General features: G+C 51.0%; 1 protein-coding gene across 1 annotated transcript in view; it reads right to left on the reverse strand.

Annotated features, from left to right (window-relative positions):
• TAF3 (TATA-box binding protein associated factor 3) overlaps positions 14,150-16,790 on the reverse strand; it is a 154,217-nt gene continuing 151,576 nt past the window's right edge. Inside the window, exon 7 of the mRNA XM_021064999.1 lies at positions 14,150-16,044. Within this exon, the coding sequence (XP_020920658.1) occupies positions 15,930-16,044 (115 nt within the window). The 3' untranslated portion in view covers positions 14,150-15,929. The remainder of the gene's footprint in view (positions 16,045-16,790) is intronic.

A 16,790-nucleotide genomic window follows, 5' to 3' on the forward strand; every position in this document is an offset into this window, starting at 1 on the left:
ATCTGCCCTGTGAGGTCTTCTCTGACGCCACCTCTGCGACCTCGAGGGTAACAAGAGGCAGTGGCAGCATCTAGGCGTCTCCAGAACTGGCTTCCCAGGCCGTGCCACCTCCACCTCTGGGACCGAGCCCCCTTCTCTTCAGACCGTCCTATACCCCACCCCGTGCTGCCCCTCTCTCGAATCCGCCTCGGGCAGCACACCTTTCCTCCTCCTCTGCGGGGGATCTGAGCCCGCCAGGCCCCTTCAGCCTGGCTGGCTCCGGAGAAGCCACCTGCCAGGAGCGCTCGGGTCTTAGGTTTCGGTTCTGTTTGGCCAGGAAAGGGCCAGCTGGGGGCGCAGGCTCCAGCCTGGCCGCCAGCCCGTCGGGAGCGCTGGAAAACCGATGGATGCCGTCCCCAGGGTTCTGGCTGCTCGGCCTGGGGCTGGGCCTGGCGTGGGGAGAATGGAAGACCTGGACCGACGGGGCAGCCCATCAGGAGCGCTACCTGGAGGCTGGCCCCTGTTAGAGCAGAGAGATTTCCACTCCCAGCCTGCAAGGCCACCAAAGCCAAAGGGCAGCGGCAAGGACCAAGAGGGCACGGCTTCCGTTTCCCATCATCTCCCAGCCCCTCCCGCCCTCCCTCCCCTCCTTCCTCCTTTTCTTTTCCCTCCCTTTGCCCCTCCCAGTCCCTGTCTTTTATGGGGGGGGGACCCACTGAGGCTCGGGGCGTGAGTCTCCAGTTTAGCACAGGTCTCTGTGAATCTGACCCTGAAAGACCTGGCCCCCACCAAACCCAGGTCCCAGTGGGTGCTGCAACCCAGCACCCTGCTCTTGCACAGTTCCCCCCCCCGTCAGGAACGCAGCTGCTTCCCCCACAGCTGGGGCCACCCCCGCTGTGGCCTGTCTGTCCCAACTCCCTCCCCCCCACCCCAACACCCCCCAAGCGGCCAGGACCAGGCTGGGGAGATGGCTCGCCACGCCACAGACACGAGTGGGGCAGCGGGGGGAGGTCCTAGATCAGGAGATGGCAGGTGCTCCAAGGGGCTGCGAGGGCTTTTGGCCCCAAGCCCAGGGCTGCCCAAAGGCCTCTGGTGACCTCACAGGTGATACGGAAGGCTGGAGGGGGTGACATTGGCACAGGTGGCCTCCACTCCATTCTGTCCCCAGAGCGAGGGACATTCAGCTCTACCATGGAGGTGACATTGCCTGCCCATGGTTGAAAGTGCCCCTGGAGGGAGGGGAGGGAGGGGGGACAGAAGAGCCTGTGGGGATCCCCCCGGCCTTGTGAGGCCACCCCCACCTGAGGGGCAGTGGCGGTTAGTGCAGGGGAGGCCTGGGGAGAAAGGTTCGAGGGACCCTTCCCAGGCTGTCGGAGGGATGGTCCTGGCACCTCCCCTTCCCACACTCACGAACCTCCACAGAAGAACCACCTAGAGAAGCCAGCCTCAGGTCAGCTGCCTCCCTGCAAGGCCTTCCCAACCGGCCTTCGAGGTTCTGGCATCTAGAGCCCTGACCGGGGCGGGGTTGGGAGGTGAGCTTGGACCCTGGCTGGGGGGCTGCAGGGACCCAGCAGAGACCACAGAAAGTGGGCTGTGCAGAGGCAGCTGACCCTGCTTTTTTTCCCCCTTTTTTTCTTTTTAAGGCCACACCCTCGGCATTTGGAGGTTCCGGGGCTAGGGGTCAAATCCAAGCTGTAGCAGCCGGCCTACACCACAGCCAGCAATGCCAGATCCTGGCTGTGTCTGTGGCCTACACCACAGCTCATGGCAATGCCAGTTCCTTAACCCACTGAGTGAGGCCAGGGATCGTGCCCACATCCTCATAGTCAAGTTCTTAACCTGCTGAGCCACAGTGGGAACTCCAAGCTGAGTAGCTTTATCCTGTGGGCCCCGGGGACCAGGGATGGTCAGTGAGCCGAGAGACAGCAGGATCGGAATGAGTGACATCAGATATTTGAGATGCCACTCCAGTGACCACTTCCCCTTTTTCTATTAGCCACACACCCAGAACCAAAGCGTTTGCTTCCATACTTGCAAACTGCATAAAGCGAGTGGGTAGTAACTTCCTTCTCCCAAAATGCTTAGGAAGCGTCCTGTTTCCCTGTATGTTTTCTCCGTATCACTGGGCAGGACCTTTATCTCATGGGCTTCTGGGAGTGTGTTGAGGATGGCAGCCCTGGTCCTTGAGTCACAGCTCTGACCGGACCAAAGGCACTCTGACAGTTTAGCAGCTGCGACAGGCATCAACCCAAGCCCCAGAGGTAAGCAGACACCCCCTAGAGATCCACGCCGGGCTGTGTCTGTGCCGGCGAGCGCGGGGTGGGGGGCCGACGCCCTCATGAATATATGGCAGGTATCTAAGAGCCCTCACGCTAATTGATGGGCTCCCTATATAGCATCCCAGATAAAGGGCCCCTGTGCAGTAAATGCTGATGTTGAGAACATCCTGATAGGGCTTTGTTAACAAGAAGATAACAGAAGAGCAAGATATGTTTGTTGAGCTGCCCATAGATAAACCCCGTAGGTCTTTAACTTTCCATGACTGATGGCAACCACGAGCCATGATAAATAATCCTGCGCGGGGAACTTTATTTAAAGTGCCACAAATGGGCCTACACTTTTAGCTCTTTTGAATGAGGGAAGTATTTTCCGAGTGAGTACCCGGATGTCCTGATATGTCGGTGACCGATGGTCTCCAAATAATTTTTTTTTTCTTTTTGCCATTTTTTGGGCCACTCCCGCGGCATATGGAGGTTCCCAGACTAGGGGTCGAATCGGAGCTGTAGCCACCGGCCTACCCCACAGCCACAGCAACACAGGATCCGAGCCACGTCTGTAACCTACACCGCGGCCACAGCAATGCGGGATCTGAACCATGTTTGCAACCTACACCACAGCTCACGGCAACGCCAGATCCTTAACCCTTGATCGAGGCCAGGGATCGAACCCGAAACCTCATGGTTCCTAGTCGGATTAGTTAACCACTGAGCCACGGCGGGAACTCCTCCAAATAATTTTAAAGCATCTGTCAAGCCTAAAAACCAAGTTGACCCTTTTATGGGGTGTGCTGCGTTCCAGTCACACAGAAGCTCGGGAAGTGTGAGCAGCTGGATTTCACAGAGCACTCTTCAAGAGTGGCTGAGGAGTTCCCGCTGCGGCTCAGAGGTTAAGAACCCGACTAGCATCCATGAGGATGCGGGTTTGATCCCTGGCCCCCACAGTGGGTTAGGGATGCTCCATTAAAAAACAACAACAACAACAACAACAACAAAACAAAACAAAAGAAAGAAAGACGGAAAAAATTTGTGTGGATGTCTCTATGTCCTGCCACTCTTTTTTTCTTTGTCTTTTCAGGTCCACAGGCCTATGGAAGTTCCCAGACGAGGGGTCAATCAGAGCTGTGGCTGCTGGCCTACTCCACAGCCCCAGCCACGCCAGATCCAGGCCACATCTGTGACCTACACAGCTTGAAGCAACACGAGATCCTTAACCCACTGAGGGAGGCCAGGGATTGAACCTACATCCTCCCGAATCCTAGTTGGGTTGTTTACCTGCTGAGCCACAACAGGAACTCCATCACAAATGATTTTTGAGCAGCTATGTACACACGGATTTTTTTTTTTTTTAATGTGCTTTTTAATTCTTAGGAGGACAGTGGTGGACAGAGATCACCAACCTGCTGACATGCTGGAAGTTGCAGTCTTATTCAAAAGTGGTGGCTGAATCAAGATTATTTTTCTAAGCTGAGGCGGTTAAGTTTTTCCCTGTCTTAAGAGATGTCACGGGCTTCCTGGTGGCTCAGTGGGTTAAGGGTCCAGTGTGGTCACTGCTGTGGTGCGGATTTGATCCCTGCTGTGGGAACTTCCACTTGGTTTGGGTGATGTCTTGCCTTGAGGTACACTGTTCCTTTTCCTAAATAGGTCCTGCTGTGTCCAGAACGCACCCCAAACGAAAGCCTCAAAATTCGTCAAAGTTAACTAACTCTTTCATAAATCCATTTCCAAAAAGACACCAGGCCTGTGGGCTGCTGGGGAAAAAACTACCCTTCTGCTGTTACCTTTAACGCGATCTCTTCAACGAAGGCAGTCGCTCTTACCGAACACATCATTTGAATTTTATCTTTGCTAAAAAACGACGGAGGAGGGAGGGGGTTGACCGGACCCTGTGTCATCTTCCCTAACCTGCAGACTAATCAGTTTTGATGGAAGAGGAGATACTGAATCTCTGCAGTGAACCCGATTTGCCACCGGTAAATGGAGATCTCAGGTGAAATGAAGTTTCCGTTCATAAAAGAGACTATTAAAATGAATTCTTCCTTCTTTTTTTGAATGTCCACACCCACAGCATACGGAAGTTCCCAGGCTAGGGATCGAATTGGAGCTGCAGCCGCCAGCCTACCCCACAGCCACAGACACAGCCACACCAGATCCGAGCTGCATCTGCAGCACAGCTTGTGGCAACACTGGATCCTTAACCCACTGAGTGAGACCAGGGATCGAACCTGCATCTTCGTGGATACTAGTCAGGTTTTTGACCTGTTGAGCCACAACAGGAACTCCAAAAAGAATTCTTTCTTAATGTAGAAAAATGACTATTGGGAGTTCCCACTGTGGCTCAGCAGAAATGAATCTGACTAGCATCCATGAGGATGCAGGTTCCATCCCTGGCCTCACTCAGTGGGTTAAGGATCCGGTGTTGCCGTGACTGTGGTGTAGGTTGCAGATGCGGCTCAGATCTGGTGTGGCTGTGGCTGTGGTGTAGGCCAGTGGCTGCAGCTCTGATTCAACCCCTAGCCTGGGAACCTCCATGTATCTCGGGTGCAGCCCTAAAAAGACAAAAAAGAAAAAAAGAAAAAAAAAAAAAAGAAAAGAAAGAAAGAAAGACTACTATTCCCCAAAGCCACAGGGTAAACCAGGGAACGCGCCCCCTCTCCCGACAGGTGTCACAAGTAAGAAAGACCTATTGTAATTTGGCTCCCTTTGGGATTCCAAGAGAAAGCTGCGGGTGGATTCACTCTATGGGGAGCTCAGTCCTGAGAGCATCAGATTTGATCCCCTAGACTCCCTGGAACCACCTGTTCACATCCCGAGGGCTGGGGCTCAACCCTTCCTCCTTCCTGGGCAATAAATAGCGTGGAAACCAGGTTATCTACGTGGCCAACTTTCAGGAAAGACCTTGAAAACAGAGACGGGGTTGGCCCCGGGGGGTCACGTGGTGCTTTCCATTACCCTGGGGTTTGCGGATCGGGGCCAGGCGGCAACTGAATGCCGCTGCGATCCCAGGAGATATTTCAGCCGGTGTCTGATAGAAGTCCATTTAAAAGCCTGGCGCTAGACTCGGAGGCAGCCAGCTCCCTTTACCCTGGTGTCAAGCCTTTGGGTGGCTCCATCAGATTAGGGGGGAGCCGGGGAGGGGGCGTGGGGGGCATTGGGAATGTTCACTTTCAAGTCCAGTCTGCAGAGGCATTTCTATAGCGCCCTAATATCTGAGCATCATATTCTGTATTCGTGATTAGCAGGTTGGCTTAGGTACAACCTGATTAATGTCTCTTACTTTTCTTTCTTTCATTTTTTTTTTTTCTTGGCTCAAAGCATGGGTGCCCTCACTTGAGTCTAAACAATCCAGTTACCGAAACTCTAGCACACGTTTTAAACCTTGTGCTGCTTCTTTACCTAAGGGCACTGTCTCCCCTTGAGCTTTGTGCATAAGGTTTGTCCAATTTCTGCCGTGACTCCACTTAATGTGAAAGATCAGCTTTTCTTGTGAAAGAAAGGAAAAAAAAAAAAAAATCAGACCATATGTCAGCCAAGGCCATGGGATGGCTGGGTTGAGGTGTCTTGGTCTTGGTGACATTGGCTGATGACACACCTGAGCAGCGACTGGGGGAGAAACAGCTCACCTGGGCCTTTCATTACAGTTGCCCCAAACCTTCTGTTTTTTCCTTCTGATCTCTGAGCACCAATGAAACATGATGAACAGCTCGGTGAAGCCAAATTCTTGTTTCCAAGTGCATGGTGCATATAAAACATGATAGCCACGTGATGCGACATTTGTGTCCGGAAGCTGCCTAACTGCCAAAATGATACACGGATGTATATGGATGAAGTGTGAGCAGGAGGCCCCGATTACACCACGAATTTTTATATAAACATCCTTCAGGTGCATCTGTGTCTTCAAACTTCTCGAGACTGGGTGGGCTGCTGTCAGATGTCAACATGGACCAATTTCTTGGGAGAGGAAGCGAGCAGCCTCTTATGGCAGAAATACCATCTCGTGAATTCGGCCAGGATTTCTGCTGCATTAAATTCCCGTATTGTCTGTGACTACACACTGAGACGTGGGCTAGCTTGGTTTGGGCGGTCTGGTAATTTGAAGCCCTCTCCAGTAGGGTTTGGTATTTTTGCAATCAATACGCCAGGCTTCTCTGCTGTTTTGAGTGACTTGAAACGAAGTTCAGTGACAATGATTTGTCCATAAAAACATGGGAACCAATAACTAGCTATCCAAGAAAGGAAGGAGGTGTTGAAAGGGCTTATATTCCCTCCGAGATGCTAGAAACTGCATGGGGGCAGTTCCCAGGTCCCAGGATGCAGGGTGTTTCTATGAATAAGGAACAGCGCATGCTCATATTAACGGTTGAATCAGTGCAGTAGAAAACACGCCCTAAAATCCTATATAAACCACCAACTGATATTTTGTACACAGGGGTTGACTCCTGGATACATAAAATGCGGACTTCGTGAAGAATTTTAGTAAGTTGAAAATCCTTTCCATTCTCGTGGCTTCCTCCCTCTATTGACAGCAAAGCAATAGAAATGCCTCTTTAAAGACCCGCAGGAAATGTTAGCGACTGTGCCCCCCCAGCAGCTCTCAGCCACCCACACCCGAGGCATATGGAAGTTCCTAGGCTAGGGGTCAAATCGGAGCTACAGCTGCCAGCCTACACCACAGCCACAGCCACGCAGGAGCTGAGAAGTAGCTGCAACCTACACCGCAGTTCATGGCAACACCAGATCCTTAACCCCCTGAGCAGGGCCAGGAATCAAAACTGCATCCTCATGGATCCTCGTCAGGTTCGCCGTGACAGGAATTCCTCATCCTTTATGTTATTTTTAAATGAAATCCACACTTTAAAGACATTGAGGGTGGGGAGTTCCCTGGTGGCCTAGGGGTTAAGGACCTGGCTTTGTCACTGTGGTGGCTCAGGTTTGAGTCCTGGCCCGGGAATTTCTGCATACCTTGGGCGCAGTAAAAAAATAAAATAAATGAAACAAAACAAAAATGACATTAAGGGCAAGTCCTCTCTGATTGGGTTCCTTTCACACAACCAACACCCATATCCCTTCACCCGACATCATCACAGGCGTTGGAGAGACTGTGAGGTGTCACTGCCCCTGAAACAGAACTAATTTATAACGTGCCAGTTCTCAAACACAGAAGACGAGCGCTCCGAGGCGCCTCTATTTCTCGCGTGACCTCTCTGTTTCAAAGCGAAGGGGCTGAGGCCCTTGGAAGTGTTGGGCCCACAGGATGCACGGCTGGGGTTTCAGTGCTTCCTGGTCACGTGGAAGCTCAGACATATAAGGATGTAGCCAAGAATAGCTACGACCATGCTTGTTCTAGAACGGCGGTGTGCTGGCCGCTAGCCACCGGCGGTCTTTTACATTTCAGCTGGTTAAAATTAAAGTTTAAAAAAAATTAAATGAAGAAAAAAAAAAAAAGGAGTTCCCGTGGTGGCGCAGTGGTTAACGAATCCGACTAGGAACCATGAGGTTGTGGGTTCGATCCCTGGCCTTGCTCAGTGGGTTAACGATCCGGCGTTGCCGTGAGCTGTGGTGTAGGCTGCAGACGCGGCTCGGATCCCGCGTTGCTGTGGCTCTGGTGTAGGCTGGTGGCTACAGCTCCGATTCGACCCCTAGCCTGGGAACCTCCATATGCTGCGGGAGCGGCCCAAGAAATGGCAAAAAAAAAAAAAAAAAAAAATTAAATGAGGCATTCCTGTTGTGTCTCAGCAGGTTAAGAATCCTCACAGTGTCTGTAAGGATGTGGGTTCGATCCCTGGCCTCGATCAGTGGGTTAAGGATCTGGCATTGCCACCAGCTGCAGCATAGATTGCAGACACGGCTCAGATCTGGCGTTGCTGTGGCCGTGGTGTAGGTCGGCAGATCTGATTCGACCCCCAGCCGGGCAATCTCCATATGCTGCAGGTGCGGCCCTAAAAAGAAAGAAAATTAAGTTGAACATTCAGCTTCTTGGTTGCAATCGCCATGGCTCCTGGGCTGCACAGCCGGTGTCGCCCCGGCTCCTGCACTGGGCAGAACAGAAGTGACAGCATTTCCATCATCACGGCTTGAGCCCGGCAATGGATGCAGTGACTCAAGAAGACCCGTGTCTGCGTGTTGAAGGGACGCTCAGGCGCCCAGAGAAGCGGTGCACCCGGAGCTCCTCCACTAGGGGGTGCTCTACACATCGGCTCGTGCCCACGGCCAGGCTGCAGCGGGAAGGCTTTGAGAAATGCCTCCTCCCTGTTCTAGCTGGGTGTTGGGTGTCCTTACCTTGTCGGATCCACTTACTGCCCTAAGGCTGGAGGCTGTTCAGGAATGGACAGGCACGGTACCCAGTTTCTCGGGAAAGAACAGGATGGAAGATGGGATGAGAAAAAGAAGGCGTCTGTCTGTGCGTAGGACTGGGTCACTATGCTGTGGAGCGGAAACGGGCACAACACTGCAAATCAACCATCATGTAATAAACACAAAATTAGCTTAAAAAACCAGAATGGTTGGGGAACCACGGGCCTGTGAATGTGGGGGGAGCCTACCAAGGCCTGGTCCTCCTCGAAGGACTGCTGCCTTCGGGTCTCTGAGAGTGTTTAGCATGAGAATTAGGAGTTGCAGATGCCGAATCCATTTCCTTTTGACTTGCTGTCTATTAACACTGGTTACCCGGCCTGCGGAGGGAGGCTCCTGGGGCTGAGTTGGCCTCGCTTCTGCCCCTCCACATCTGTGCCCTGCAGAGAGGTTAGGAGCTGGACGGCCCGCCCTGGAGCAAAGGGGCACCAGGGAGGAGGCCCCTCGCTCCTGGTGATTTTCCACAGCCAATCATCCAATCGTCTGATAATAAAACTGCCAGACTAATGTCTCTTCCAACTTTCAAGCCTGAATTGTAATATGAGATCACTCTTTTTATTTATTTTTATTTTTACTATTATTTTTAAAAATTTTGCTTTTTAGGGCTGAACCTGCAGCTTAGGAAGTTCCCAGGCTAGGGGTCGAATTGGAGCTGTAGCTGCCAAGTCTGTGCCACAGCCACGGCAATGAGGGATATGAGCTGCGTCTGGGACCTACACCGCAGCTCACAGCAATGCCAGATCCTTAACCCACTGAGCGAGGCCAGAGATCAAACCCATGTCCTCACGGATAAAAGTCGGCTTCGTAAGCCGCTGAGCCACAACGGGAACTCCAAGTGCTCTCTTTTAAAAAAAAGGAAAAGTTTTTGGTGGTTCCTGCAGTGTATAGAAGTTCCCAGGCCAAGGATTGCACCCGTGCCACAGCAGCCCCCCAAGCCACTGCAGTGACAACACTGGGTCTTTAACCCACTGCACCACAAGAGACCTCCAAAAATTTTTTAACTTTGTGAAAATTGAAGTATATTTGATTTCCAATATTGGGTTTCAGGTGGACAGCAAAGTGATTCACTTATAAGTACATGTGAATATACATTCTTTCAATTCTATTCCATTATAGTTTATTTCAAGATACTGAATACAGTTCCCTGTGCTGCTGTTCTTCTATTTTAGATACAGTAGTGTGTATCTCTTAATCCCAAACTTCCAATGTTTCCGTCCCCCACCCTTCCTCTTTCTATTGAGTCTCATAGAAAATCCAGAATTTACAGAGCACTGGAAAGGTACGGGAAGAGCAAGATATTTACCTATTAACAGATTAAACTAAAAGAAACAAAAAACACCCCACAGTAGACACACTAGGTCTTAGAGCTACCATCATCTGTTGTCCGCTTATCATGTTTTACATGCTTTACGCACGCGCTCATTCAATTCCCACAGTTACCCAAAGAAGACATTCTTGCTCTTTTACAAAGAAGGAAGCATTTAGAGAAATGAAATGCTTTCTTCAAGTTCATTCAGCAGTTGAACCACAGAGCCAGGATTCAAACCCAGATTCTAAAAGAAGCAAAAGAAAAAATGCTTTGGGTTACTCTCATGCTGTCTAGATTCCTTAAAACCCGGTTAAAGAGCTAACTACTTGAAAAGAAGACCTATAAAGCAGAAAATTGACAGTGTGATGCATGAAGCTCACCGAACACCCCGTGAGCTCTTTAATGGGGGCGTGGGTGTGGCCAATTCAGTTTCCAAAAATTGGTAGAAACCTGGTAAGCCCCCGATGCTTCCTCTATGATACTGAGAGCAGTATTTGCCTTGGCACATACTTCCTGGCAAAGCGCTTGCTCTCTAGGTGCGGGGTCCTTAGGAGTCAGGCAGGAACCCGGCCTGGACCACACCGAAGGCCACTGAGTGGTCCAGCTAAAGATTTTCAAATTCAGATGTTTACAGCTCTGTGCTGTGCTCTCCCCCAAACACAACAAAACCGGAAAGCAAACCAGCCTGACACAGGGGCCTATTTCCATGCGGGGACTGCGTGGAAAATGACATTTGAGAGGTCAGTTGAGCTTCTAGAAGGCTGATGGTTGCAGCATGCCTCACTGGAGCCTTCAACATAAAAAAAAAAAAAAAAGCCAAGGGGGACATTGTCACAAGCTGCAGTGTAGGTCCTCACAGCTGCAGCTCCAAACTGGTGTTGCTGTGGCTGTGGTGTAGGCCGGAAGCTGCAACTCTGATTCGACTCCTAGTCTGGGAACTTCCATATGCCGTGCAGTCCTAAAAAAGGAAAAAAAAAAAAAAAAAAAAAAGGAGTTCCTGTCGTGGCTCAGCCGTTAGCGAACCTCACTAGCATCCATGAGGATGTGGGTTTGATCCGTGGCCTCGTTCAGTGGGTTAAGGATCCAGCGTTGCCGTGAGCTGTGGTGTAGTCGCAGACGCGGCTCAGATCTGGCATTGCTGTGGCTGTGGTGTAGGCCGGCGGCAACAGCTCTGATGAGACCCCTAGCCTGGAAGACTCCGTATGCATCGGATGCGGCCCTAAAGGACAAAAAGACCAAAAAAAAAAAAAAAAAAAAGGAATTAACAGAATGAAGGGAAGATGAAAAACTGGTCATCTAGAAATCTTCTTCTAGAGAATTCACTCTCTAAACGCTAGCCAAAAAAAAAAACAAAAACAAAAACAAAAGCTTAGTCAACATTCCAAACAGTATAAGAAAAGGAATAGGCGGAAGCTCACCTGATCCTTTCGGATGATTCGGGCTCCTCTGATGACCACTTTCGGTACGGATTTAAATGCGTCCTTAGAGGCAGCACAAACATTTTCTTCAAACCATGTGCCTTGGCAGTAGGTAACTCATTAAGGGCAGTAAAAATGACAACCTTCGGGTCTGTGTTGTTTTGCTTAAGGCAGCCCCACTCTAGAAACAAGACCAAGCCAAAAAATTCCCCGCGAAACTTCAAAAAGGGAGACAAACATACTGACCGGGTTCCAGGTCTGTAGTTGGAAAGGACCGCTTAGGGCAGGGGACCCAAAACATGGTTCTGTTCAGAGAGCCCAGCACAGCTACACCCTGGGGACCCCACGTGGCTACGTGTACATGCATTTTTTTCATATGGCGTCAGTTCCATTAGTTCCCAGGCTAGTTCATGGAACCGCTGGCTAAGCTTTTACATACTTGGTTGTAAATGGAAACATTTCCAAGTGTAAAGCCAAATACACATTAAGAACCCCAGCCACCTAAGGTGATAGAAAGGTCATGCAGAGAAAAATGGACTAAGAACAAGTACCGAAGGTGCTTAGGGTTTGATGAAATGCTTGTAGACTCACAGAGACCATGCAAGGGACAAGTGCAAAGCGGGGCAGGCCAGACCCAAGGAAACTGAACTTGGGGCTGACATGTTTTTGCCATTGCCAGGAAGCGTGCCCGGGCAGCGGGCATCGAGCATCGAGCAAGTGAAAGTGCTTAAAACTGTCCTTTCAAGAAACCAGACTCAAAGCCGCGGGGCCCAGGATGAAAGAGGTAACCAGCAGGTGTTTTAATGACTCGCACAGAAATGAAATGCTACGTTTCCGTGATGGGAAGAAGCAGCTGTTGGACCGTCCACCTAAATATCCAATTTCCAGTGTCACCTACTGGTCTGCATGCAGGGATCCAGAGTTAAGACTTTTGGGGCCCCAACCAGTGAGGGGTTCTCTAAGACGTGGGTTCGCCAGAGTGACTGATACTATCGTGGAAAGACGTTATTCGGAACATCATCTGTTTCATTCTTCAGTTGGGGTGACTGTCCCGTCTAGACTCCAACTTCGAAAGGAACCTGCCGTGGCCTGGAGACTGGCCGGAAAACTGTCCTGAAAACGTAGCTCGTGTGCCTTTAGTGAACTTCATTCATTAGCCTGCTTGGCGGGCCGGGTTTCCATATCTCAGTGTTCATTTTCTCCTTGAATTTGGTTACCTGGTCTTGGTTGAATCGTCCCATTGAGAGGGGAACAAAGGCGGTTTAGGTGACACAGCGAGTAAGGCGCGATGTTTTATCTTTGCAGAAAGCCCAACAGCGCCAGGACGCCCTGATGCCCTCTGATTTTCTGCAGGACAGGTGGAGCCACAGAGCAGCCCAGCTCAGAGCCCCTCCCCGGGCTCGACCGCAGACACCTGCCGCAGAGGACCGGCGCCAGGCCTGGAAATCCCGCCTGGCCAGCGACCCAGGGCTCCGCAGGCAGGTTATCGCATCAGGGGGGCGTCTGTTTCCTGGCAGGGGGGCTGTCTCTCTCTCTCTCTCAAACACCCCCTCCTCCAGTTCCATCGCTAGCCAGGCCCATGTGTTTCCAGACTTCTCCTCCTCATGAAGCATAGGTGCCTGGGTCAGATGACGGCGCTGGCATTGAGACGAAAAGGTCTCCAAGTTCCTTGACACCTGGGCGACTCCTCACGCTCCCAAGGGAAATACCTCACGTGTGTGTGTGTGTGTGTGTGTGTGTTTCTTTTTAGGGCCAAGCCCGTGGCATATGCTAGTTCCCAGGCTAGGGGTCGAATTGAAGCTGCAGCCGCCGGCCTACACCACAGCCACAGCAACATGGGATGTGAGCCGCATCTGTGACCCACACCACCCATGGCTCATGGCAACGCCGGATCCTTAACCCACTGGGCAGGGCCAGGGACCGAACCTCGTCCTCATGGATGCCGGCCGCTTCCACTGCTGCTGAGCCGCATGGGAACTCCAGGAAGCACTCGTGCCTCTGCGTGGAAGGCCCTCAGCCCTGGCAGTGCCTCCCCTCCTGCTGCCGCATCCTTTCTCCCTCAAGCCTAACCCTCCTCTCCTTGCCGTGTGGGTCCCATCGGGTTTTTCTCCCGATTAAACCACAGGTTGCCCAGTGCACCCCCGCCCCTCGTCCAGCCCAGGCTCTTCCCTGCCCTGTTCTGTTCGCCTTCGTTAGGGAACGTGAATGAATTTCCATCTCTCCGAGAGGCATCTGTAATTTCTCTTTGCTTCAGTGTCCCTTTATGAGACGACTCTGCCCACCTTTCTAACTTTGCTTGGCAGCACCGTGTTTTACTTCCCAGTTCACACTTCCTTTGGCAGCTGTACAGACACCTGGCACACCGACAGCCGTCCGGTGGACCCCGAGCCCACCAGGCATTTCATACAGGCCACCGAACAGTCAGAGATGGTCACCAGTTCGGGTCTCTGGTGACCTGGACTGGCTGCAACTCGCTGCCCTGGGGTGAAAGGCTCCCTATCCCATTACTAATCCCTCGAGCTATCCAGCCCCTGAAAATGATTCTTTGGTTTTATTATTGCAAAGGCCATTTATAAAATCATGAACTGGATTTAGGAAAGCAACCATGAAATAGCAAGGGACAACACACTGATTGAAATTCCTTCAGTGTCGTGTGGGCTGAAGTCTCCCAGACAGTGGGGCTGGGGGAAAGTCTCATACAGGCACCTCCGTTCTTCTTTCAGTAGCATGACCAGCTCACTTAGACGTGGCAACGTCAGATCCACTGACCATGCCTCAAGAACTAAATCCTAAATAAAGAAAATGGAAAAGCAAACTATGAAATAGCCAATAATCTTTATTTTGCACTTCCCCACCCCCAGCCCTCTCCAAAAAGCACTAATGGGTAGATTTGTGCATATGTGAAAATATTGTATAAAGTATTTAGGATGATCTCAAATTAATAGAACCAAAAACACAGATCTCAACATAGAGGCTTTGTTTCTTTGTAGGGATTGAAAAATCGTGGCTTCTGGAAACAGGAGGGCAATGAGATACTGCACTCTTGAAAGGGTGACTCCATTTCCACCGAGTCGCAATTTAACATTCATGGCAGAAAAGCTCATTTCTCTAACCACATAATATGTTTTAAAATATGATTAATTCATACACTAATATCAATTGACGTGGCATTTAAAAAAATCACAATTTCTATTAATATATTTGTATTAGGTTCAAAGCCCATATTCTAGCATTCACGATATCCATTACACTGGCCCCAATCGGGATTACTTCAAAATCAAGTAAAAGTCCATATTTATTCCAAAGTTGCTAAAATATGCTAATAAAATTAAATTTGATGTTTTACATTAAAAATAAAACATTTGGTTTCTCTCTCAGATCTATAACATATAATAAATAGTGGGCAGTCTAGCAATATAATAAAGTTTTGTGATACCCTGAATTTGATGAGTTTTCTTTTAAAAAAAATTTCATAATATACTTCATTTCAGCCTTCAACCACAATATCAATGAACAGATGTGCAGAAATAAAACAATATAAACACAAAATGCTCCAGTATATGTTTTTTCTTTCTTTCTTTTTTTTTTTTCTTTTACTTTCAGGGAATCTACATGTCCTTTGAAACGAAAGTAAGTCAAAGAAATGTACAGACACAAAAGAGATGACAAAACAATCTCAAATCATAAACCACAGATTTAAACTGCCTTGTTCTTCTTCCAACTGCTAGGGTCCTTTCCCTCAGGGTTCTGGGCACTGCCGTGGCTTCAGGTCAAGGCAGGTAACTCTGAACGACCTGGGGCTGTTTTGTTCTCGCCTTCTTTGCTTCTGTACAGCAGAAATGACAGACGTGGCTGAAATCACAGTGGATTTCAGAGAAAGCCAGAATTAAAGACGATAAAAATTTTTAAAAATAACTACTTCATAAATATTTATTATTTACATTCGGGGAGAGCCTCTGGTCTGAAGCATTTTGTACAAGGTGATGACATGCAGAAGCCGTGAGAAGAACGCCAGCAGTTTAGAGAAGGGCCAAAGTCAGGAGGCAACGGAGACAGAGAATACGCGAGAGTCAACGAAACGAAGAGGCACAGAAGTGAACAGGACATGATAGAAACCTTTTTCTTAAAAAATAGAAGGTATTTCACAAAAAGCCTGCACATTTTATATGTTAGTACTAAAAACAGGGCGGGAGGGGGAGCTTCATATATTTTCATCACAAAAATATTGCGGACACTCCACCTGGATGGAGCCGTCTTTTCTGGTCTGGGGGATGTGCCTGCGGAGGGCGGGCTGCGGGGCACACACGCACCGCGGCCACCGCCCGGGGCGCGCGGCCTCTTCGCGGCCAAGGCCCTGGGGGAGGCGGGGGCTCGGGGGGCGCGCGGGCTCTTCGCTCGTAATACTTGTCACTGGTAACGGGGGCCGGCGGCCGTGGCCTCCCGCCTCCGCGGGGGTGTCCCTCGGGTCCCCAGCGCGTGGCCACGGGCCGCCCAGTGCAGGAGCGGCCGGCGGGGAGGGTGGCGTTCCGTCCTCGGGGACGCGGCGGGAGGCGACAGGCGGGCCGCGGGCGGGCGGGCGTGGGCGCAGGGCCGGGCTCAGTGGGCCCGGTGCTTCCGCTTTTTGTGCTTCTTCTCCTTCTTCTTGTTGGGGCACTTGGGGCAGAACCACTGCATCTCTTCCGGGGGCGCGGCCGTGATCCCGACGCAGGGCCTGCGGGCGGCGGGAGCAGGGCTTGAGACAAACAGGCGTGCTTTCTACACCTACTCTTTCCCTGGGGCTTGTTTTTCAATCTTTTTAGGGCTGCACCCGTGTCACATAGAGGGTCCCAGGCTAGGGGGCAAGTTGCAGCTGCAGCGGCCGGCCGACCCCATAGCCACAGCCACAGCCACGTGGGATCCAAGCCCTCCCTGCGACCTACACCACAGCTCACCGCAACGCTGGATCCTTAACCCACGGAGCGAGGCCTGGGATGGAACCCGTATCCTCATGGATACTAGTTTGGTTCATCACTATTAAGCCACAGAGGGAACTCCTGATATATAATGACTTTTTAAGGCTGCAGCACCTTCACCAGAAATCCAGGCCCAAGGGCTGGGATGGTGCTGCTCTGCCCTGGGCCCCTTCCCCAGCCCCCGGGGAGCACCCGAGGAGCTCATCCACCCTTTCAGCCAGAAACAGTCTCACTCTTGTGAGCCCCGGGGTTGTCTTTATTGCAGAGGCGTCATCCAGCCGAAAGGGATCCCTACCCTCTTCCGTCTGGTATATAGACTTTTTGGCTGCGCCTGAGCTGTGCGGAAGCTCCCAGAGGTCAGGGATCGAACCTGAGCCACAGCAGTGACAGTGCGGGATCCTCAGCCTGCTGAGCCAGCAGGGAGCTCCATTATCTGATGTTTTAAGGATAAATCGGGAAGCCTGCATGACTTTTGAGGGTGTTTCTTCAGTTTGGGGGAGGGCTA

The sequence above is a fragment of the Sus scrofa genome, chromosome 10, assembly GCF_000003025.6.
Source record: "Sus scrofa isolate TJ Tabasco breed Duroc chromosome 10, Sscrofa11.1, whole genome shotgun sequence".
In the NCBI taxonomy this organism is placed as follows: Eukaryota; Metazoa; Chordata; class Mammalia; order Artiodactyla; family Suidae; genus Sus; species Sus scrofa.